This window comes from Neolamprologus brichardi, chromosome 14 (genome assembly GCF_056152115.1).
Source record: "Neolamprologus brichardi isolate AB-2024 chromosome 14, ASM5615211v1, whole genome shotgun sequence".
Classification (NCBI taxonomy): Eukaryota; Metazoa; Chordata; class Actinopteri; order Cichliformes; family Cichlidae; genus Neolamprologus; species Neolamprologus brichardi.
Genome location: NC_142117.1, coordinates 26,820,279 through 26,842,941, shown reverse-complemented (window position 1 = coordinate 26,842,941; position 22,663 = coordinate 26,820,279). Strand labels below are relative to the sequence as shown.

At 40.3% G+C, this 22,663-nt stretch overlaps 3 protein-coding genes across 6 annotated transcripts in view; 2 read left to right on the top strand and 1 right to left on the bottom strand.

Annotated features, from left to right (window-relative positions):
• LOC102796102 (roundabout homolog 2) overlaps nucleotides 1–7,767 on the top strand; it is a 69,544-nt gene extending 61,777 nt beyond the window's left edge. For 2 of the 3 annotated variants that reach the window (XM_087851044.1, XM_087851043.1), the window contains exons 22-26: nucleotides 1,637–1,959; nucleotides 2,159–2,275; nucleotides 4,908–5,078; nucleotides 5,397–5,518; nucleotides 6,901–7,767. In XM_087851044.1, coding sequence (XP_087707170.1) covers nucleotides 1,637–1,959; nucleotides 2,159–2,275; nucleotides 4,908–5,078; nucleotides 5,397–5,518; nucleotides 6,901–6,912 — 745 coding nt within the window. In that variant the 3' untranslated portion in view covers nucleotides 6,913–7,767. Of the gene's footprint in view, nucleotides 1–1,636; nucleotides 1,960–2,158; nucleotides 2,276–4,907; nucleotides 5,079–5,396; nucleotides 5,534–6,900 lie in introns of those variants that run through there. The other variant, XM_087851042.1, reaches the window with a different exon arrangement.
• A 5,802-nt stretch (nucleotides 7,768–13,569) lies between these two features.
• LOC102796391 (lens fiber membrane intrinsic protein-like) lies at nucleotides 13,570–16,476 on the top strand. Of its 2 annotated transcripts, none has more exons than XM_006801581.3 (5): nucleotides 13,570–13,692; nucleotides 14,362–14,554; nucleotides 15,803–15,952; nucleotides 16,041–16,175; nucleotides 16,254–16,474. In XM_006801581.3, exons 1-5 carry the CDS (start codon nucleotides 13,588–13,590, stop codon nucleotides 16,313–16,315), a joined length of 645 nt encoding a protein of 214 aa, XP_006801644.2. In that variant the 5' UTR covers nucleotides 13,570–13,587; the 3' UTR covers nucleotides 16,316–16,474. The 2 variants fall into 2 exon arrangements, with proteins under 2 accessions (XP_006801644.2, XP_035768309.1); XM_035912416.2 differs by having other exon boundaries at nucleotides 13,602–13,692; nucleotides 14,366–14,554; nucleotides 16,254–16,476.
• A 236-nt stretch (nucleotides 16,477–16,712) lies between these two features.
• hspa8b (heat shock protein family A (Hsp70) member 8b) lies at nucleotides 16,713–21,656 on the bottom strand. Its single transcript, XM_006801582.3, has 9 exons — nucleotides 21,281–21,656; nucleotides 19,550–19,759; nucleotides 19,262–19,467; nucleotides 18,917–19,069; nucleotides 18,272–18,827; nucleotides 17,952–18,154; nucleotides 17,662–17,860; nucleotides 17,349–17,581; nucleotides 16,713–17,256 (listed from the first exon to the last, which is right to left on the bottom strand). Exons 2-9 carry the CDS (start codon nucleotides 19,752–19,754, stop codon nucleotides 17,071–17,073), a joined length of 1,941 nt encoding a protein of 646 aa, XP_006801645.1. The 5' UTR covers nucleotides 19,755–19,759; nucleotides 21,281–21,656; the 3' UTR covers nucleotides 16,713–17,070.
• Between the last annotated feature and the right edge of the window lie 1,007 nt (nucleotides 21,657–22,663).

Here is a 22,663-nt window from a genome sequence, read left to right as displayed (position 1 = left end):
GCCAAGCAAAACTTGAGTGAAGTTTGGAGTCTGGGGAGTTTTCACATTAACAGCTGTGTCTGCAGGCAGTGAGTAGATCGTGCTTTGGGGCTGCAGACGGGAGCGTCCACTCTAACTAGTTCTGACAGATTAGATTGCGGACATATCGGGGTTGGATCGGAGGGCTGGTCTGACTGTGCCGTGTCTTTCCTAATGACATTAGCCACCATCTGACAGGCTGGATTAGTACTTTGCCTTTTCAATGACACATCGTTCATTAAATTAGCCCTGACGGCATTGAAGTGACAACAGAAATTATGGAGGTGGTTCTGGTCTTCGGGAATGCTACACTGGTTCCCTTTTCCCACAAGGACTTGAAATTAGGTTATTATTTTTTTAATATATATTATTATTGAAGGGTCTTTAAGTTGCAGTATAAAGCGCCTTGAGGTGACTGTTGTTGTGATTTGGTGCTATATAAATAAAACTGAATTGATTTGAATATTTTTTATATATATAGTGGTGTTAGTGGTATTTTTGTGCACAGTTATTGGAAGTATCTCAACACCAGATGTTTGTTTCGACATGTTACAAGCTTGTGTGATCTAGCAGCTTGACATTTGTGTGTTTTAGTTTGCAGATTATCACAAAATCCTCATAGATGGAAAAATCAACAAGTAAACACGCACATCTGTAGTAGCTGTAAGCGCAAATCACTAATTATTTGTTTAAAGTCTAAAATCTTGGCTCATTTCAGCTTCTTTTCTCAACATGCTGGTCTGTGAAGCCTCTGCTATGAGGAAAAAAGTAAACAGTGAATTTAAAAAAAAAAGTTGTTTTCCATAATTTGTTCAGTTTCTAACGACCCCACTTCAACAAAAGTAAGGCTGGCATTAAGTTCTAAATGAGCTGATATTTTACTTAGAAGTTCAAACATACTGAATGTTTGAACTTAGTTGTCTGTGTGAAGAAAATGCAGGTTCATGGGAGTAAAAAAAACATTACATTGCTTTTGTTTTTCCTGTCACCACAGCAGGTAGCTTTACATCTCTGATTGTTTAATACTGTGCGGTACTTTGTAAAAGTCTTGACTCACCCTTCCTTTCTAAAGTTCTGGCTTTCTGGAGGTTTTTCAAAGGGTTTTTTTTTTTTTTTTTACCGTGGCTCGTTTCAGTCTACTCCTTGTACCTAACCACTTTCAAAGCAACGTTTTTTGTTTGCTTGGTGCTTGCCACAACTCAAACGAGAACTTGAATGGACTGATGAACCCAAAGAAGTGAGGCACAACAGTGAGTGTCTACAGCCATCTTTAAAACATGGTGGACACTCTGTCATGGGTGGAGCATTTCAGCCAGTGGTGTTGGAGATATTGTCAAAATTGATGGAATTATGAACACAGAAAAGTACCATCAGCCTTTTATCAACCATCTAATACCATCCTGGCAAATTATAAAGAGATAAAGGGTGGCTCAAGACTTTTGCACAAAACCGTATGATACTTAAAATATTCAGTAAAACATGATTAGTGTAAACTGATGACACTGATTGGTGCTTAGTTCAGCCATTCACTCACATCTGGACTGTTGTTTATAAGCAATTTTTTATTTGTGGTAATTCCCTCAAAGATGCACACTCACTGCCTTCTCTTGTCCCTTAGCTCTGAGGAGGAGGACGATGACTGGTGTCCTCCTCTGCCAGCCAGAACCTACCTGATGGACACTTCCAGGGAGGAACTCCCCAGCCTGCCCTCTAAACCAGATGAGCTGTCCTACACTGCAACTTTGACATCTCCCCACCAGCAAGATGCATCCAAGCCTAATGACAGTCCACGGCTGCAGCATTTTGACCTCTTGGCACGTCACCACTTGGTCTCCCAGTCTAACCCCGATCTGTTTACCAACATGAAGGCCCAGGATGGCAGTGAGGTATACCGCACTAGCCAGTGGGTAGATGATTTCAAGGGGGAAAGCCTTGGTAAAGGTCAGTTTGAATTCAGCTTAATGCTTCACAGCATCCACACACAACCACATAGTGTCATGTATAATTTAGTTTATGATGTAACTAAACGGAGAGAATTTGTACAAGAAAATCATGTTGCATTTATTCAGAGTGACGTTCAGCGTTTCTTAGTTTTCCCTGTTCGTGTCCTGAGGATGACATCAGTGTTCTTTCCCGTCAGGACAATTTCCTGTTACAGCTGCAGAGTCGAGCCCCACAGCCCCGGCGCACAGATCCAGGAGTAAGAAGAAAACGCCCAAGGATGGACCAAACAAGAGAGATCTGCACAGTGAAGCAGGTATGATGTGCTCCACCGCATGCTTCTAATTTCTGTTTTAGGCTGGAAAAACGAATGAGGTATATTAACCACTCTGGCAGCTTGGCTCTCTGGAGTGCTCTTTTAGTGTGTTCGGTCACCAATTAAGACTGTGTATAAAAATGATTGTAGCCTCCAGATCTGAAAAGAGAAGCCAGTGAGGAAGTGGCTCAAATGTGAATTCTTTCTAGTGGCCAGCAGGGGGCGAGTCTCACAGTTTCAAAAAGAAGTCTGATTTTAGAGAACAGAAGTTGGTAACCTGTGGTTTACGAGCCTCATGCGGCTCTTTAGCCCTTCAGCTGCTGTTCCCACAAGCTTTGAAAAATAATTATGTGAAAAAAACCTAATTTGAACTAATTTATCCCCTCCCAATTACATCCATTATCCATACGTCTGATCCCCCAGCCTGTGCAACCTTTTTTTCTCCCGTTGTTTGGTAGGAGGGGCTAAAATGGCTCTTTTGGCTCTTTTGCTGCTGAAGGTTGACGAGCTATATAGAAGTCCAAAGAAAAGGGTACACTTAATTTATGGCCTCTGTATACATCTTTCTAAAGAGTTTATAGTCTTTAATGCAGCGTGATGCCTTTGCCTACTAAACTTCAGCCTTTCAAATGTAAGTTCACAAGTCAATATGTGATGTTTTGTAGTTAACTGACTTAAATATCTCAACAGCTGCTGGCTAGACTGCCAAATTGACTTTGTTTGCTTTTTTTCCTGACCTTCATTTTCCCCAGAGACTGGATTCTAATAGCTTTGGTGATGTATATAAGGCACCATAGTCTATTCAGTTTTCTAAGTTATCTAACAGCCACACCTTACAGTTAATTAACAAATATCATCATTAGGGATGGGTATCGTTTAGGTTTTATCCGATACCGGTGCCAAACCGTCCATCCATCCATCCATCCATCCATCCATCCATCTTCATCCGCTTTATCTGAGGCCAGGTCGCGGGGGCAGCAGCCTAAGCAAAGTGCCAAACCGGTACTTTTGAAACGGTGCCGGTGCTTAAACGGTGCTCAAACCGGTGCTTAAAGAATGGAGAACACAAAATTGGTCCAAAAACCTCTCATGTTCAGCTGTTTTTTTTGTAAAAAGATAACAATGTTAGCCTTTTCTGCAGCTATAGGGCATATATGGTATCACTCTTGGCTGGAAGCAGTGCTTAAACAATGGAAAAAACACAAACTTTGTCCAAAAACCTCTCATGTTCAGCTGTTTTCCACTTTTTCTTTGGTCATTTTAGCCTTTTTGGCCAGGGTGAAGGGAGTACCTGCCATCAAACAAGAAGACAGCCGCATGTAACTACGACGGTGTTTGCTAGTTCACCTTACCTGCATTAATGTAATAACATGGTTAGCCTACTCAATGTAAATTACACACGAACAACATTAAGCTACTCACGCAGAGAAGAACAGCTGCTGCTGCCATCATCATCCGTCATCATTTCTACTACACTGGCAGGGCTAGGGGCCAGGACTCTATTCTTCGGGTTTTTGGGGGATGTTGCTAACTCCGGGTCCAATAACAGGCACCACACCCGCAGTAGATGTGCACGGTGTGAGGTCTCGCAGCAAGCTATCAAATACGGCGCATTTTTCGGCTTTAAAAAAAAAAATGCTATGCGTCGCCAGGTGTTTCATCAGCTTTGAGGTGTTACTTCCTTTGACAGTATCACCTTAAAGCACTTGTTGCAGGCTGCTGAGTTTGCATATTTTGCTGTGAAGTACAGCCAGACTTTTGGCCGCTTCGCCTTGGGCGTTTTTAATCTGTAGCTCTGCTCTAAAAGAACGTACGTACCTGGACCCGCCTACTATCCTCGGAAACGTAAAATGATTGGCTAGAATTCAAAGTGTGTGACATCTCAGGAAAAAAAAGCACCGAAATAAAGCACCGAAATGTGCGCTGCTTTTCGGTCTGGTTACTACTGTAACCGGTACCCATCCCTAATCATCATGCTAATATACTGCTTTAAGACTTTCAATACCTCGAACATTATACTTGGCGACCCCTCGGAAGGTCATCATTGTTATTGTGAGCATAACAGCATTCTGGTGTTAGCACTTATCTCAGTAAAGCACCCCAGAGTGGCTAGCATGGCAGCAGACTTCATAATCAAGTGCAAGAATTCACTTTGGATTATTTCTGTTCTTTCTGATATTTGTAAATGTTTAGTAAAGCTTAATTATAAAGTAGTAACTTTTTGGCAAATACGATCGTTTATTTACTCCCTGAGAGTTTTAAATAATGCGTTCTCTTCTGTGAATTTGGCTAATAGCACCATGTAAAATTGCCATTTGTAGTTTTCCATTGGTGCTTTTTTCCTAATTTAACAAACAAAATATAATCAGTTAGCCTCAGAGGCACTGCTGCTGCTGCTTTAGAGCAGCACTAAGTTAACCATTCCCTACTGTTTCCAGTCTTTGTGCAAAGATTACTGTGTGCACTACTATGTTTAGCTTCATATATAATAAACAGACAGTGGTATCCTCTCATCTAACGCTTGGCAAGAAAGCAATTAAGCGTCTTTTCCCCAAAATGTCAAACTATTTCTTTAAAGTCAAAATTCTCTGTTTATTTGTTTTTTTAATCATCAATTATCAATCATGCGCAGAGCTCCCCCCTCCACCGGCTCCTCTCCGCACAGATGACTCCCTGCAGCTCTTGGCTGATGTGTTGAGCCGCAGTCGAGCACACAAAGAGGGGAGTGACTCACCCACTCTTCAGAAGAGGGGAGAACATTTCTCACCCGAAAGAAGAGGATCTACAAAGTGGTTATCGCAGGGTAAGCACATAATGCAGCATCCTGGAGCATCATTCAGGAAAAAGATAAAAGAGCAACATCTGTCTTTGCATCGCATGCCGCCTAGCTTCAACAGCTGGACCTCAACTGATATGTATTAATGTTATTATGATGCTCCATGCAAATCCCTTTGGGCTGAGAAAGAAACAACTGCCACTGAATGTTTGCACACTTATCATCCCATAGTCAAGCAGCCTTGCTTTTAGTAGCAGGGGGTCTATTTTCACTGTGCTCCATCACTCAGGGTTTAACCTATATAAATACAGCTGTGACTTTGAGTAATCTGTTTGTCATCTGCAGATGAGAATGTAATCCCGTACGGACAGTCAAGCATCGTGCCCAACGTCCAGACGTCAAACTACGGGTCCCTTGGTGGAGGAGTGTTTCAGCAACCATCTAGTGCTGGTCTTAGGAGAAATGAGGTACACTGGGGCTGATACCGCTGAACAGACATAGCCTTTATAATGTGGTGCACAGTCCGTTCAACAGCAACCTGAGGGCAGGCTGAGACAGTGAATGGCAAAAGTTTACTGCAGGTTTTGGAGGAGAGATAAAAATAGTTATCTAAAACTCAAAAACGTACTGCAGTTTCTCAGTAAAATCTAGAAGTATAGATTTTGTGGTGATTTTTAAACTTAACCTAAAAAAGACCTACAGACAGCTGAATAGATTCAGTTGAAATAATTCTATGTTTTACCAATGAGTATGCAACACACTCATTCCCTGAAATCTGTCTTTTTCTAATTAAAGTCGCTATCTTTAGGCTTAAAAGTTTAGCCTGTTTGTTGTTTGCTCAGTCACACAGCCCTAGAGTCTGCGTGACTGAGCTGTGACAGCCGCACGTCACTAGGGAAAAAACCTCTCTGTGATTGCTCCCGTAGTTTGCATAGCTAACTAACTGTGAACAGCATGACACAAACTAAAAATGCAGACTGTTTGCCTTCAAAGTTACAGTTGCACTTTTTTTTAAAACATCTTGGTTGCATAGACAGAATAAAAGATGGATGTGGCTTCAGTGATGTCATCCTTGAGATTATCGTTTTTACCGATGTGACAAAGAGGAGTAGTCTGGCTGTGAAACTGCTTGCTCATTGGCTCAAACACAAGTTTCTTTCCAGTTTCACTGCCACTCAGTGTGCAGACGTGTGACTGTCTGCTAGCTACTAAAGAACTTACAAGAAGGTTTTTGTTTGCGACTAATTTCACTTTGTGACTGCCAGCAATCACTGGCCAACAGGAATGAATCAGGGGACACACATTTTTCCCAAACGACCAAGAGGTTTGCCAACTGGTCTCTAGTCCTGTGTGAGTGAGGCCTTAATTGTAAGGAGTGTAGTGAAGTTGAAGCGCCCAAATATAATCCTCTTACTTTCTAGCTATCCCCCTGCCTGGTATGTCCACAATCACTTTTCAAATCTCATTTACAGAGCATGATTTGGTGCCTGTTATTGAGATATGATTCAATATATCTGGTGTATATATTTTTTTTCTGAGTCTTTGAGAAGAAATTTAAGAAATACATCTAAAAAAAACATAATGTCATCTGAGTTATTGTTTTTGGGATTCCTCAAAGTATATTAATTTTAGCAATTTGTCTTTTTTAAACAGTTTTTTAAAGAATGAGCAGTTTTCATGCACTACCCACTAAACAACTGCAGATAAAATATCATATATAACCTCAGCTTTCAAAAAAATCATTCAATCATTCAGGCTCATGCTTGTTGTAAACTGTATTTAAATGATGCTGATCTGTGCAGTCATACACTGTTGTCCCATTAATCTTTGTTGTGTCTTTTCTTTCCAGAATCTCATGTAGACAGTCGCCGATTACGCCATGTGACACCGTCCATTTTTCCTCCCTGATTTCCCGTCTTTGCGAACCATCAATCTGTTGCCATGGTATCTGCTGAAAAACTGAAGACAAAAGGGAACGTGTCGAGGCTTGCCATCTGCCTTTTCACAAACTATTTCTATTCTTCTTTTTTTTAAATCTTATTTTAGTGATTTAATCTTTATTTTTTGTGATTTCCGTTACTCCTCCTCTGTGTATATAGACATCTTTCCAATTTTTTTAAAAGATATGGTTAAATATATTACAAAAATCTGCGGATCTGTGGGAAAATATTGTATTTTTAACAATTTGTGGGGGTGGGTAGGGTTGAATCCAAGTATTACATTGTTGTACAGCTGATTATTGAATGTATCTTCTGTTTACTCCTGAACCATCAAACCAAAATGATGGGAGACGTCACGAGGCAGATAATGTGCTAATAACCCATCATGTCGGTGTGCGTGCGCGTGCATGTGTGTCGTGTTTGTGTGTGCTGCTGTTTTTTCTGTAATCTTTGTGTGACTGTGTACTGTGGTACTCCTGTAGATCACCGGTGTGTTCATTTTTAAACCGACCAATAAAGCATTTGTTAGAAAAACGTTTCCATCCGTCTCTGAGTTATACTGAATGATGGTGATCTGTGCACATCATGCACTCGGCCCTCTTTATGTGCATACATGAGTGAGCATTTTATTTAATGCCGTATTTTTGCTTTTCGATAACGATATCCACAGTCATCATTAAAGAGTCACCAAACTGTGTTCAACGGCCAAACTCATAATGAGTATTTGGTAGCGAAAGATCAAAATAAAAACCTTATTAAATCCAAGCGAGTCTGAAGGGTTCATATGAGAAATTTACCATGAAGTTAAAAAGCTATGCTAAATCAAGCATGTAAATTATTAATTAAACAGCGCACATTTTCTAAATGTTTAAGTGGAATGAAATGTGTGCTTTCTTTTGTTCTTTCTCTCCAGGATGCAGGAGCTTTGCTGTGTGATACAATAGCATCCCGAGAAGACTGCTGCTGTGAATTGGCTTTGTGCAAATAAAATAAATTATTAACACCTGCAAAGCTTCTCCTCACCCTCACCTGTATGTTGTGTTTTACTTAAATTAGTACATCTCAGCAGTACTAACACAGTAAACTGAGGTGGTAAACAGTAATATATGCACTAATCAGTAAATAACAATACGCTTGCATTTAGTTTAAAGCCGCTAATATGGGAATGTTTGTGAATGTTTATCTTCAAGATTACCTTTTTGATCAAACTTATAGGTGGAGCTGGATTGTGGGACTCTCAACCATTCTTGGTACAGCCGCAGTAGGAAAAAAAGAGGTTTGGGAGCACAGTACAACCGAAATTATCGCAGCGGTGTGAAATGAACTTGATCTCACTGCCTTTGAAATGGTCGATTGAAAAATGGGGATCAGGTCTGCGCGACTACTCTTAGCTGATGTCTTTAAATAACTGTGGAGCATCGAGATGATGATAGAACAGCAACAACATTGCATGGGATCCATTTGACAGTTACATGAAATTTGTTTGTGATATTATGGCAATTGACATCTGTTGCTGTCTACGTGCACAGAAATTTGCATTAATGTGAATTCTGCAAAGCAATGTAACTGCAAAGTAACACAGACCACTTATTTTTATGTAGTGTATGAATATTACCATTTAGGGACCAGCTGAGCCAAGTCCCCAATTGCCAATAGACACGTTGCAGATAGGTTGTGTTCATCTGTACAGTCTGACTCAGAGTGAATGTGTTGGCAATCCGTCTGCATTTATAAATAAGATGGCAATTAGGCGCAAACTTTCACCAATCTGCCTGAGAGCAACTGCAGTCGGTCCAAGTTAGACTGTAATTGTTTACGCAGAGGTTGCTTCCCACCAGGCGACCTGTGCAACCTCCAATCAAAAATGATCTCCCATGAGTATGCAACACCCTCAGCCTCTGGGTAAACAGTTGGTCGCTGCAAGTATTTGCAAAATGCTGAAAGATTCAATGCAGTAACCAACAGCACCTGCCGACTTTTCCTAGTTTCTTGGAGGTTACTGCCCTACTTTTTCTCTAGTGTGACTAGGCCAGTAATTATGGCTGTAGGCTCAGGCCACTGGAGGAACTCCAGTGCACTGAGAATTTCTTAACTGCCTTTGTTTTCCCTATGAGGCTGCTGCATGTCATTAACATGTTGTGTGGTGTGCATTATTGTCCTGTTTGCTATATGTTGTCTCTTTATGCTTCTCTTACCTTTTATCCCCTTTGGCTTATCCCTTCATTCAGTCAGTTCCTGTTAAAGGACAGTTCTTTCTCCCCACTGTTGCCAAGTGCTTGCTGACTGAATTCAGTTCTTCTCAATTTAGCCTTGTTTATACACAGCTAATACATAACAACAGTCCTCTCAAGGTTCCTTGGAAGTCTATACATTGCTGGGCTGACCTTGTGAACTAGAAAAATAAATTCGAACCAAACTGAAAGAAATCATCTTGGACTTTGTATGTTTAAATAATGATTGATAACGATTAAAGACACCCTGAATAATTTAAACACAACCATTTTGTAATGCAAGCAATGTGATCAGGAGAAGGTTTTAAAGAGCAGAGTGAGGAAAAAGGAAAATGGCGAAATGTCCCTGAGGTTTGAATGAACTTGGATATTGTTATATCATGCTCCCTGTAAAATGTCTAATACTTCACACTGTGTGTGATTTGATGCCTTCTACGGATTGCAGTATTCTGAAAATGCGAGTTTGTGAATGCGGTTTAATGAGCGGAGGAAGCCTTCATCTTTCTGTATGTCTCCTGAAACGTGACAGCAGCGAGATATAAAAGGCTTTTCCTCGTGTCTGCACCGTCATCTGCTGCATGTGCCTCTTTTGTGCAGATCTTATTAGTGGAAGTACTACAGTGTTTTGGCAGGGAGACAGTGGATGGCGTAGAAAGCGAGTTGGACTCCATTGCCTTCGGCAAATACACGCTGGGTCCCACCAGGCTAGGATGATAATGGTAATCCGATGCAATTTGAATAGGTTATGCAATTTAGAAGGGTTCGACAAATTTATGCTTTTAGCCCTGTAGCGTGGATTAGGGTCTGTGTGGTTTGCTGACCCCTCCCACACGCACACAGACTCAGTTTGTAAAAGAGACCACTTCACATGTATCTAAAAATGTACAACATTAGGTCGACAGTAGATTTGTCATTTTTTCCTGTAGAAAGATACTTTTCCTTGTTGGAAATTTAGTTCTCTCTTCTCGTCTATATAAAAAAGTGCACGTGCATAATAACTACAATATGAACAACTGGAAATTGGAGCACAAAGTGTCTGTGATGTACGAGCAAAAGTAACCCGTCTTGAATAGGGACTGAAGATGAATTTGAAGAAGCTTTCCCAGATTAAGGTAAAAACAGTTTAAGTGTTGAGACCTGTTCAAGCATCAATGTGTACACAACAGAGTGCTTTAGTTAACAATAGCAAAAACTATTTTTTGTATAGGGGATTTTTAATATGTGAAGGGCAATAGTAAAAATCCTCTAAGATTTGTGTAAATGTTTCTTTTGTCTGCCAAATTATTTTTGATCAATGTGGGATTAATTGTCACGATCTGCAGGCGCACGTCATGTATTTGAAGTGAGGACCCAAAAGCGGACAGTAGGACTAAATTTAACCAAAGCAAACCACATTTTAAGGCTGCTCAAAATCAAACAAAACACAAAACAAAAGGCAAAAGGAGACGCAGACTTTCACTAACACTAAACTGGGAAGAAACTAAACACTAAGGACGTGAAACATGAAACCTGAAGCTGAGAACGTGGAACATGGATGAGACACATTGGGGGAGAACTAACGATCTGGCAGAGGACAAGAGAAGACTGGGAAGAGACACTGAGAGATGACAGGGAAACAGACAACTTAGCAACGAGACAAGACTGACTTCACGGGGAGGCATCAATGACTAACACAGGAAACAAGACACAAGAGGATGGGGAACAATGAGGGAGGAATTATTCTAACACAATGTATAACAGAAGAAGACTGAATATACCAAGGGGAGAACTACAAGAAACAATATACACATTACACAACCGTAGGATTCATAAGCAAACAAAACTAGAAAACCCACTAAATTCAAAACACTGGGTCACAGACCCGGGACTATGACATTAATACATTAACCTTACTTACTGTATGGAGCATTGGATACCCAAACTGCAATGTAAACCTAATATAGGAAGGTTAGTTAATGTGCAGCACATTGGTATATTTCTGCAAGTCAAAATGCAGCTAATGAGTCAGTGTTTGGTGCAAGATTAAATAAAATGCACCACCTAGTGGTAATAACGGAGTCAAGCATGTGCTGGCCTTTGACTCAGTTATTACTCAGTTACTATTACTATTGACCTTTTCCTTTACATGGTTCACAGTAAATGCTCGAGAACTTAAATGTGTGAATGTTTTTTGTGAAATTAGGATTAAATTCAGAGCAGGTCCACTCGTATTTATAGCAACTAAAAGTACAGACATATTGGCTTGTTGCCCTTTGAAGCTCATTGTCAAGGGGGATATGAAGATAAACTGCTGCTGTGCTACTTGATTGAAGATGTCACAGCAGCAGACATGTTAGTGCCAACACATTTAACATGGGTTCAGCCTTTGAGTTTTATAGATTGCATTAAAACCTAAATTTGCTCTGAATAAACATAAATATGTTAAAAAGGGTTTGTGTAAATCATAATAAAATGATTGAAATGCAAACAATCCTCAAACAAAATGTTTCATAAATGGATTTTATCCTATTCTCGTGCTACCAGTGGTCCTGTGCAGGCCAAGCTCACTAATGAACAATGCTGAACCAGGCTGCTGAACCAAGCTGCTGAATCCATTTTCATTGTACACCTGTGTGTGCTCTAAATGACCTTTATGGAAATAGCCAGTGACTCTGACTAAAGAAATTAAATAACCACCTTTACATAAACTCCACCCACTTATTTTCTTACACATTATGCTAAAATAAATTCCATCATTGCTCAGCATGACTCAAACTATTAACTACTGTTAATTAACTACTATTGTCATGTTTTTATAGCTCTGTTGTGTGGGCTTAAACACGATTTGGATACACCAGATGGGACAGAGCTGAGATTGATATAAAACATGATTCAGTTTAAGGAAGTTAAATTGTTTAGATCTTTTTTATTATCTTATGTATTTTATCTTGTTTATTTTTAGAGAGATTGTGCTGATTTTTTAACAATTTAGGCGTCTCCTCATGAGCCTAAATCTACATGTACATATCACAGTGTGACAGTTTCCCTCCTGTCCTTATAAAAAAAGCTCAAAGGTTTTTTTTATTGTGTTGTGAATAAGTAACCGTACCAATAAATAATTAGTTCAGTTGTGTGCTTCATTAACGTCTGCCTTCACTCTTTCCACCTTGGACACCTTCTAGGCGCAACTCTTGTTTGTCTTTTCTGAACTGAGTGGTTTCTGTCATATTTCAGACCTGCCTCCAGAACAAAGTGACTCGGTGTGCATCACAAGTTATTAAGGGTGGCTACGCCTAACTGGGGAACCCACTGGAAAAGCCTGAAACCTATTTTGCTTTTTGGCCTTCATTCGATACTGAGGCGTCAAAACACACCCTAACAGGGAAGGAAGAGCTAAGACAAGAAATATGCCAGACTTGGAATGACTTTGCTTTGCTTTACTTATTTCTTCCAAACTCTTGGAAACAAACTCTTCATAATTGAACCTCTGATTGTGCTCCTGATTAGAAACTCATCTGCCCTGACTCTTTCAACAGTAACACCTTTTCATATAGAATATGCGACACTATCAAGCAACCAAATGAAATATTAATTTCTGACACGCAACCCTCTCTTTTACAGCCTGCTCTTTCTGCCAGGTGCTACAGCAAAGATAAACCACTTGTGCTGCAGCTTCTTCACCCACATTATACAGTTTTATTAACCACACTCATCACACTTTCACGTCAACTGCATACATATGGTCCAGCAATTTATTTTGTTTATTTCATCTATAATTAAATGAATTCCTCTGGGCTCGCTAGTGCTAAATATTTACACACACACATATATATATATATATATATATATATATATATATATATATATATATATATATATATATATATATAAATTTATTTAGATGATCATAATTTGTACTTTCAACATTTTAATGGAACTACAATGATGATGTTATGAGCCTTATAAAAGTTTTTGTGAGTTGTACAATTTGAATTTTATGAAAGTCTATATCAGAGAGAGAAAGAGCCCAATATTTATTAAAAACAAAACTTTAACATGTGAATAATGGGCAAAATGATTTACCAAAGTCACATTACATAATTCAACACTGCAGAGGATTCTGTTTCTACATTTTGCACTATGTTAAATAATCTCTCTTTCAGCAGTACTATGGTTGAGCAGCGCAGGCCACGGGTTTACTGTGTATGGTTGTGGAGCGTTTTGAATTAAAAGCCCTGTGTCATCAGTATTGCCGAGATGTGCGCAGCGCTTTAACGGTTTTGTATTTTCAGCAGATTCCCTAAAACACAAAACTCATCCTCTGTGATTGGTTGTGGCTCAGCGCGCTCCATTGTTCCATCAGCCCGTTTGTTCGCTTGGTTTCCTATGCACAAACAAAACTTTCCTGCCATCCTGGGCAATATTGGGCTCCTCCGTGCCTTGACAACCCGAATTATTGGAATCTCTGACTTTTTCTTAGGGGAACAAGAGGTATGTGATCAATATGGAAACACAGTGCAATTAACTGTATTTTGTATGGAATAAGAAAGTCTTTTTTAGTGTTGTTTGAATTGAGTTCAGTGGGTGAATCCTTGCTTCTCTTAAATTTCGCTTCAATTAAATTTAAAACAGAGTGGAAAAGCCCACTTTATATAAAATATTTAAACAATATGCCGTGTGTTATGGATGCACCACTGAATCTAGATGGAATAAAATTCCCGAGCTCGTGTGCATCATTTACACACTGTTCACTGTACCATGTTTGGTACAGTGAACAGACTTGGGTTGATGGACCAGACTTGGGTATAATTTAACATAAATATATCTGGGTTTGAAAAATGTTTATCAGCCCTGCATGTGCTTTTAAAGATATAGACACTTCCTGCTACAGCAGTTAGAGGTTAATGATTTGTCAGATTGAACTTGCTGCTTGTTCATGTCTTATAAGACGGTTCTTTTTTTCTTTTTCATATATATGCAATCAGATCTGTCTATAGCTCCAGCATCGCATTTGTGGCATGCCGCTGAATGTATTTAGATATTGTTTTATTCATGCCCACTGTTACTCCTCTCTGTAACAGGAAGTACTTGCTCTAATTGGTATAGCTCGGGCTCAGATGTGGTGGTGAGGCCTTGACCTGTTTTCTGTCTACGTGTCAGTCAGTGTTTTTTGGCAGGATGTACAGCTTCATGGGAGGTGGGTTGTTCTGTGCCGGAGTTGGAAACATACTCCTCATTGTCTCCACGGCAACTGACTACTGGATGCAGTATCGGCACTCCAGCAATTACATGCACCAGGGCCTGTGGCGGTACTGTGTGCCTGGGAAATGCATGACGCATACAGACAGTATTGGTAAGACCTGCTGGTTGTCTTACACTGCATGGCTACAGACAGGCATACCCTCATTAATACGTCTTAGTTTGTTCACAATTAGTCCAGAACCTTGATCAACACTGGAATACTTCTCCTTTGGACTTCATGAGTATGGAGGACCAAAACTTCCAAAATAAAATAAAATAATATACTTTGGTGTTACAAAAAAAGCTGAAAAAAATTAAAATTCCTTTGTTATTTAATCAATATATTTTGTTAGTTCCAATTTTCACTATGGTTACTTCCTTTGAGTTCATGGGTATGGAGGACTGAAACTTAAAAACCCAATCTGAAAAAAACAAAAAACAAAATGTAAAAATAAAAATAAATTAATGAATAAATGACTCACTGACTAAAAAATATCACAGTAAATGAAAAAATAATACATATAGCCATTAACTAATTGTAAAATGCCAAAACATTTATGCTTTAAATAGGACCAGCAATTATTTATCTCTAAAATTAAGTGGTTAATAACATTTAATAATGACTATAGATACATTCATTTTAAAAACATTTCCCCTTTCCTTTTTACCTCTGTTTGGATAAATATAAAATTATTTGACTTAGAAACCCACTCTGAGAAAACATCACATCTACACTTCTTTATGTGCTCTCAGCGTGCACAGTCCAGACAAACTGCTTTATTTGTTGGCAAACATTTCTGAACCTAGTGTTGATCGACAAATAAAAAAACTCCCTGAACCCACAACATATTTTGATGTTTGGTAATAAAGTAGGAATGCGGGGAGTGATGTAAAAAGAGCATTAAAAATAAGGGAACTATTTCAAAATTGAAAATAATATAATAAAGACGCGAAAGGCTTGCATTGAATTATTTATTCATTTATTTCTGGCTTTGGCACTTTCAGTCCTCCATACAGTGGGACTGCGAAATTGTGCTTCCACCTCAAGTAGGTTGCGAGTCACACTAGTGGCACAGATGTTATTAGGAAATCTATTTTTGGTGGGGAGCCTGTGTGTGAGATTTCTTCATATGCTTTTATTTGCACCAGCAACACAACATAAAACAGCTTTCCATTTTCTCTCTTACTTCATCAATTTTTTTTGACATGCTCTAGATGGCAAGCTAGATCTGTCTCATACATTAGGACAAGCACGAATACAGGCGACATATAACTTCACAAACTGAATGTGTAACAAAGAATAAACATACTTCTAAAGTCTGCATTTATTAAGTCTGGCCTGTCTTGCTCTGGCTCACAGCATACTGGGATGCCACCCGGGCCTTCATGATCCTTTCCCTGCTGGCTTGTTTCATTGGCATTGTGATTGGCGTCATGGCCTTCATCCACTACTCCTCCTTCGACGGGTTTGACAAGACATTTGCAGCTGGCATCCTCTTCTTTATCTCCTGTGAGCTCCTCACATGCAGTCATATACAAGCTTTCCTGATATATCAGAGAATTAGCACCTCCAGTACTTATGCTATCTTTTTGTGCAGGCTTCTTTGTGTTGCTGGCGATGGCTGTGTACACAGGGGTGACGGTGAACTACTACGGCAAACGTTATGGCAGCTGGCGATTCTCCTGGTCCTATATAATGGGCTGGGTGGCAGTGGTGCTCACGTTCTTCTCAGGTTTGGATCTCATGATGCTTTAAGTGTTATGTGTTTTTTTTTTTTTTTTACTGAACTATTTACCCTACCCTCTTTCAGGTATCTTCTACATGTGTGCCTACCGGATGCACGAATGCCCAAGAAACTCTAACTCGCGCTGACCTGCCGAACACTTCAACATATGTTCTCACACGTGTACCAGCAATGGTCCATAACCTGCGACCAAGAGGAACCAATACACCCCCATGAACTTTCCAACATCTTAAGTAGTCACGACTAAGCAAAATAAATGAGAAAAATGTTGTTGCCTGTCTTGTCTCTGCTCTATTATTGTTCACACTATCAGGACCAGCAAATACATTTTGATGGTAAACTACCCACAAAAACACAAAGGAAGCCTTGAAAAACTACAAGCATGTCTGCTTAGTCATCGCCTTTGATACAGTTTCAGATTTAAACGTGCAGGCTGAAAGCCATGCCTGAGAAAACACTCCATAGTGCTGCTCAATTTCACAGAAAAGCTTTGAGGTAATGAATAAATGACTCGGAAATCATGAAAATATTTCATTTGGTTTAATTTAGCTAATCATTGTGCAATAAGCAACAATTTCAGCTTCATATATCAACCCAGAAAAACACTGGGAATGCAAATGTGAACTAAACTCAAAGGAACTTCATTGCCAAGAGAGACTGTTAATTAATAAAGTCACAGTGCAGATACAGCCTTAAGCCTGGCATACAAAACAAAGTTTAAAAAAAAAAGAAAGAAGAAAAAAGTCAAAACAGTCAACAGAGAATGGAAGTTAATGGTTTTGAGTATTTAGATAATGCTGCGATAACATGAATGGTGTTACTCTCACACGAACGTTTCAAGAGCAAAGGGAACAGGCTCATGCACATCTGTTCAAGCTGCGGCTTAGTCGACCTCCTCGATGGTGGGGCCGGAGGATCCTCCTCCTCCAGGAGCAGCACCACCCCCGGGGAAGCCGCCGGGCATCCCCCCTGGAACCCCACCTGCACTTTGGTACAGCTTGGTCATGATGGGGTTGCACAGCTTCTCCAGCTCTTTCTGCTGATGTTCAAACTCATCTTTTTCTGCCGTCTGTAGAGAAGTAACAAGAGGGAGTCAAATGCAAGTTTATTCTGAGCATTTGTTTTCAAGGTTTCTAATCACAGTTCAGCACAAACTCATACCTGGTTTCTATCCAGCCAGCTAATGACCTCGTTACATTTATCCAAAATCTTCTGTTTGTCTTCGTCGCTGATCTTGCCCTTTAGCTTCTCATCCTCCACAGTGGACTTCATGTTGAAGGCGTAAGACTCCAGACCGTTCTTGGTAGAGACCTTCTGTCTTTGCACGTCGTCCTCAGCTTTGTACTTCTCAGCTTCCTGGACCATGCGCTCGATGTCCTCTTTGCTCAAGCGACCTGAGTAGCAGAGCAATAAGATGGCTTAATTGCAAAGAACTCGATTTTCACAATCTGGATACAGTTTACTTCCTAGTTACCTTTGTCATTGGTGATTGTGATCTTATTCTCCTTGCCGGTGCTCTTGTCGACTGCAGACACATTCATAATGCCGTTGGCGTCGATATCGAATGTCACCTCAATCTGTGGAACCCCACGTGGGGCTGGTGGGATTCCGGTGAGCTCAAATTTCCCCAAGAGGTTGTTGTCTTTTGTCATTGCTCTTTCACCCTCAAACACCTGATGACAAAACATCAAAAAAGCATTTTCAATGTTTCAGTCTTACATTTTAGTAAACAAATGGAAGAGGGGACTGAGGTTGTAGTTTTACCTGAATGAGCACACCAGGCTGGTTGTCTGAATAGGTGGTAAAGGTTTGGGTCTGCTTTGTGGGGATTGTGGTGTTTCTCTTGATCAGCACAGTCATGACTCCTCCAGCAGTCTCGATGCCCAGAGACAAGGGGGTCACATCCAGCAGCAGGAGATCCTGCACATTCTCAGATTTGTCACCTGCCAAGATGGCTGCCTGCACAGCTGCAGAAAAAAAAGAAAAAAAGTGAAAAGTGAAATCAAGTTTTAAAATGTTGCTCATTAGAAGCTCTGTAGTGCAAGACAGTTGTTGTTCTATTTCTAAGCACACAGGGGCCATACCTGCACCGTAGGCCACTGCCTCATCAGGGTTAATGCTCTTATTGAGTTCCTTCCCGTTGAAGAAATCTTGCAAGAGCTTCTGGATCTTAGGAATACGAGTAGAACCCCCCACTAGCACAATGTCATGGATTTGGGCCTTATCCATCTTGGCATCACGGAGAGCCTTTTCCACGGGCTCCAGGGTTCCTCGGAACAGATCTGCGTTCAGCTCCTCAAACCGGGCTCTGGTGATGGAGGTGTAGAAATCGATGCCCTCGTACAGAGAGTCAATTTCAATGCTAGCCTGAGTGCTGGATGACAGGGTGCGCTTGGCCCTCTCACATGCCGTGCGCAGACGACGCACCGCCCTCTTGTTGTCGCTAATGTCTTTTTTGTACTTGCGTTTGAACTCGGAGATGAAGTGGTTCACCATGCGGTTGTCAAAGTCTTCACCGCCCAAGTGAGTGTCACCCGCTGTGGACTTCACTTCAAAGATGCCGTCTTCAATTGTCAGGATCGAGACGTCAAATGTGCCGCCGCCCAGATCGAAGATGAGAACATTTCTCTCTGATCCAACCTAAAAATGTAGCGTTTAATCGTAATTTGTAGATTGTGGACAGACAAACTTTAGGGCTTTCTACACAACATCAAAAAACTCCAGCATACCTTTTTGTCCAGGCCATAGGCAATGGCAGCAGCGGTGGGCTCATTGATGATACGAAGGACATTAAGCCCAGAAATGGTCCCTGCATCTTTGGTGGCCTGGCGCTGAGAGTCGTTGAAGTAGGCAGGCACAGTCACTACGGCACTTGTTATCGTCTGGAAATTTTAATAAGACTATCAATGAGAACTGTGATGAGCAGGGTTTTTTTAGTTAATTAAACCAGGAGGTATCTAAGCTGTTAAAGTAAACATGAAACAAGCAGTGCAGCCTACTGTTGACATTTCTGTGTCTTGCTGGGAAAGAGAGACTTAAAATAAAAGATTATAAATCTTTTTGCTCAGAAGTACCTTGCCAAGGTATGCTTCTGCAATCTCCTTCATTTTAAGCAGCACCATGGAGGAGATCTCCTCTGGGTAAAACGTCTTGGCCTCACCCTTGTATTCCACCTTTACTTTGGGTCGTGAAGCATCATTGATCACTGTAAAGGGCCAATGTTTCATGTCTGACTGGACAACGCTGTCATCAAACCGGCGTCCAATGAGACGTTTGGCATCTGGGAAGCAATAAAGGATTAATACGCAGAAACATCAAAGCTCATCTTCTATTCTTGAATTTTCTAGGGAAAAAAAGCATACCAAATACTGTGTTGTTTGGGTTCAAGGCCACTTGGTTCTTGGCTGCATCCCCAATCAGCCTCTCCGTGTCAGTGAATGCAACATAACTGGGTGTAGTCCTGTTTCCCTGGTCATTGGCAATAATTTCCACTTTGCCATGTTGAAAAACTCCTACACAGGAGTAGGTAGTGCCCAGGTCAATACCAACTGCTGGTCCCTTGGACATGGTTTCTGAGAATAAGATCATTATTCATAGTTGTTAATCACAGACTGGCACTAAAGTGACAGTGTGGATATGTGGCAGATGAGTAACTTAAGCTCTAAGCACTGGTGGGGTGGGGATACCATGACGCACTCTTGTAGTATGGGGTAATGAGGCTATTATCAGAGTCTGAGCTGTTCAAACAAATGGTTTCAGTGAAAGTTAAGTCCACCACACCTGTTACTAGGCCTCCTCCTTTCTGAGAACTTGGTATTAAGTGCCTTTATTACATTAACAAGGAACGACAGGAAAGCATGGGCCTCTTCCAAGAATAAGGTATTTGGACACCTATAATCAAAATCAAAATTTTTATCTCTGTGTTTTTAGTGTGCAGACTGCTGTTGGTCTAACAAGAATGCGCCATCCAAAATCACCTCTAGTGGCTATTACAAGACACTAATATTCTATATTCTGTTTTATAATCTCAAAAATATAAACTACAAAAGGGATTCTCTATCAATACATTTCTGAGTGAAACTACGTGGAAAATGTTGGGAAAACAGCTAAATAGGAAAAGCCATGTTTACTGTTGCTACAGTAGCAGATTACCAACACACTGTAATGATACCCTAATCTTAAACCACATGGGAGGTCATTATAACAAACTTTTCATGCCAGTGGGTGGCTGGGTTCCTCCTGTGGGGCATGCTGCCAGTAGTGGTGCAGCAGAAATGTGGAGACTGGCAGTTTGATAAGAGCCAGTGCTTTATGGCTTGGGTTAGCAAAATGGAAAGTAGAGCTGATATATATATATATATATATATATATATATATATATATATATATATATATATATATATATATATTTGGACTGTGGTTAACAGTGGGTTGATTTTAGCTATGCTTTATTACAGTCTGCATGAACATTCCTATATTGATAAAGATAATGACGGGTAGTTTTTAGCTTGCAGTCTTAATTTGCAAAATATGACAACTTATACAGGTGTTTGCTTTGGATAATGCAAAGCAACTTTATTTGCAAATTGCACTGACTCTTGTTTGTACTGATGTGCTTCGCTAACACTGTTTATGGACACTGCCTTGCATTGTTTTGGGAGTGATGATGGGAAAGAGTGACTGTGCAGCAGCAAGTCCATGCCAGTCTATCAGCAGCAGTGCGAGTGGGCGTGCCCTTTCATATTTCAGAATGATGCGAACTTTCTGGATCTTTCTTCCCACTTTATGTAACTTTAACGCATATTAGAAACTTCATCCCGACCGTTTTGGGTAAGACGGAACATGCAGCAGCAGTAGCAGTTTATACCTGTTGTTTGTCATTTTAACTGTCAAGCATCCTATCGGTTAAGCTACACTAAACATGCATACTTAAGGATGTGTGACAGTAAGATGAGCCTAATTACAAAACAACAGCAAAAAAAAGCACCAACTAGCTTAGATGTTACCTTAAAACACTGCAGCCGTTAATGATGTTAACGTGACGCTAACCACTTGACGTCAGCATGCCACACGCTTCTCCTCTCTATACTCACCTCTGTTGTTTTCCTACTGTAGCGCAGGTTGACTTCGCCCTGAGTGACTGGGTGTGACGGGTCCTGATCCCCGCTATCAGTCAGTAGTGTGTGTGTGTGTGTGTGGGAGCGGCCGGACCTCCTCAATATTATTCCCACTCCGAACTCTCTAGAACGCAGGAGGAGCGATGCTGGCCAATCCTCTCCCGTCAGTTTCAACTGCCTCGACCAGCGGTCCAATTAAAAATACCGTCAGCAGATTTCCAAAGCAGTTGCTATCAGGAAAATACAGAGAGTGAAAAAAAACTAAAGTTGAAGTTTCGTTTCTAGCAATTACTAGCAAACTCACTGAGGAGAATGATCCAGCAGTGCCAAACTGTTTCTGGATAATTCCACAGGTTCCCGCCTCAGGTACTCCTGAAGGAGTTCTTTTGATTGAGTGAGTTACCTGATATGGCGTCCTGGGCAAAAGTGATCTTGTAGGCACCTTTTCCCTCTTTGTTCATTGTGAAAATTTGCTAGATTTAAGCACACAAACTTGCTATCAGTAGTCTTTGTGTCATTATAAAATCTTTCCGCGTTGCAAATATTTCTTGGATTCAACTATACCTAATTCAGCCATTCACACCAACCGCTTAATTTCACTGCTTAATTTCACTGGTTGATTTTGCAGCATTTAACTTTTCAAAGCAAGCTTAATTTTTAGATCCTAAAAAACTGATCTGACCAGACCATTGCATTAAACTTGATTTAGACTTCTCAAGGAAAGCTATCATTCGCTCATGAGGAGGTACTCTTCAGGTTAGGTGGAAGGTTACAGCAAAGGGTTAAAAGGAGTTTCCAGTTACATCATAAGAAGCATAGTTTATTAGACATTAGGCAACCAGTGCACTTGTTGCTCAAAAAGCACACCAGTACTATATACACAAATTGTGAAATACTACCATTTTACCTCAGACGCACAGCTAGGCACTGCTCTGTAGTGGTGCGCTACTGCGATCTGATACTAAGTGAATACTTGGCCAATACCAATACGTATACTTCTAACTTATAAAAGTAGCTTATGTAGAGAGCAATGTGTGATGACTTATGAGATGAATCATCATCCGTTTTTTTTAGATTCTATAGACATTTTAATGACCACTAAATAACAACAATAATAATTTCAGAATAATTATTTAACATAACAAACACAGCTTTTCATATATTCTGAAACTGGGTTTTTGAAGACTTGGAATGTGAATGTGCCTGCCTCTGAATAACTTTGGGTCAACTTCTGTCTTAAAATATAGACATGACAGTCAATACAAAAAGGTTCTGAAATTTTTCATACTAAATTTTTGAGGTATATTTTTTCATTTCCCCATGATTCAGTCAGCTACATACTGAAATTAGAGGCTAGAA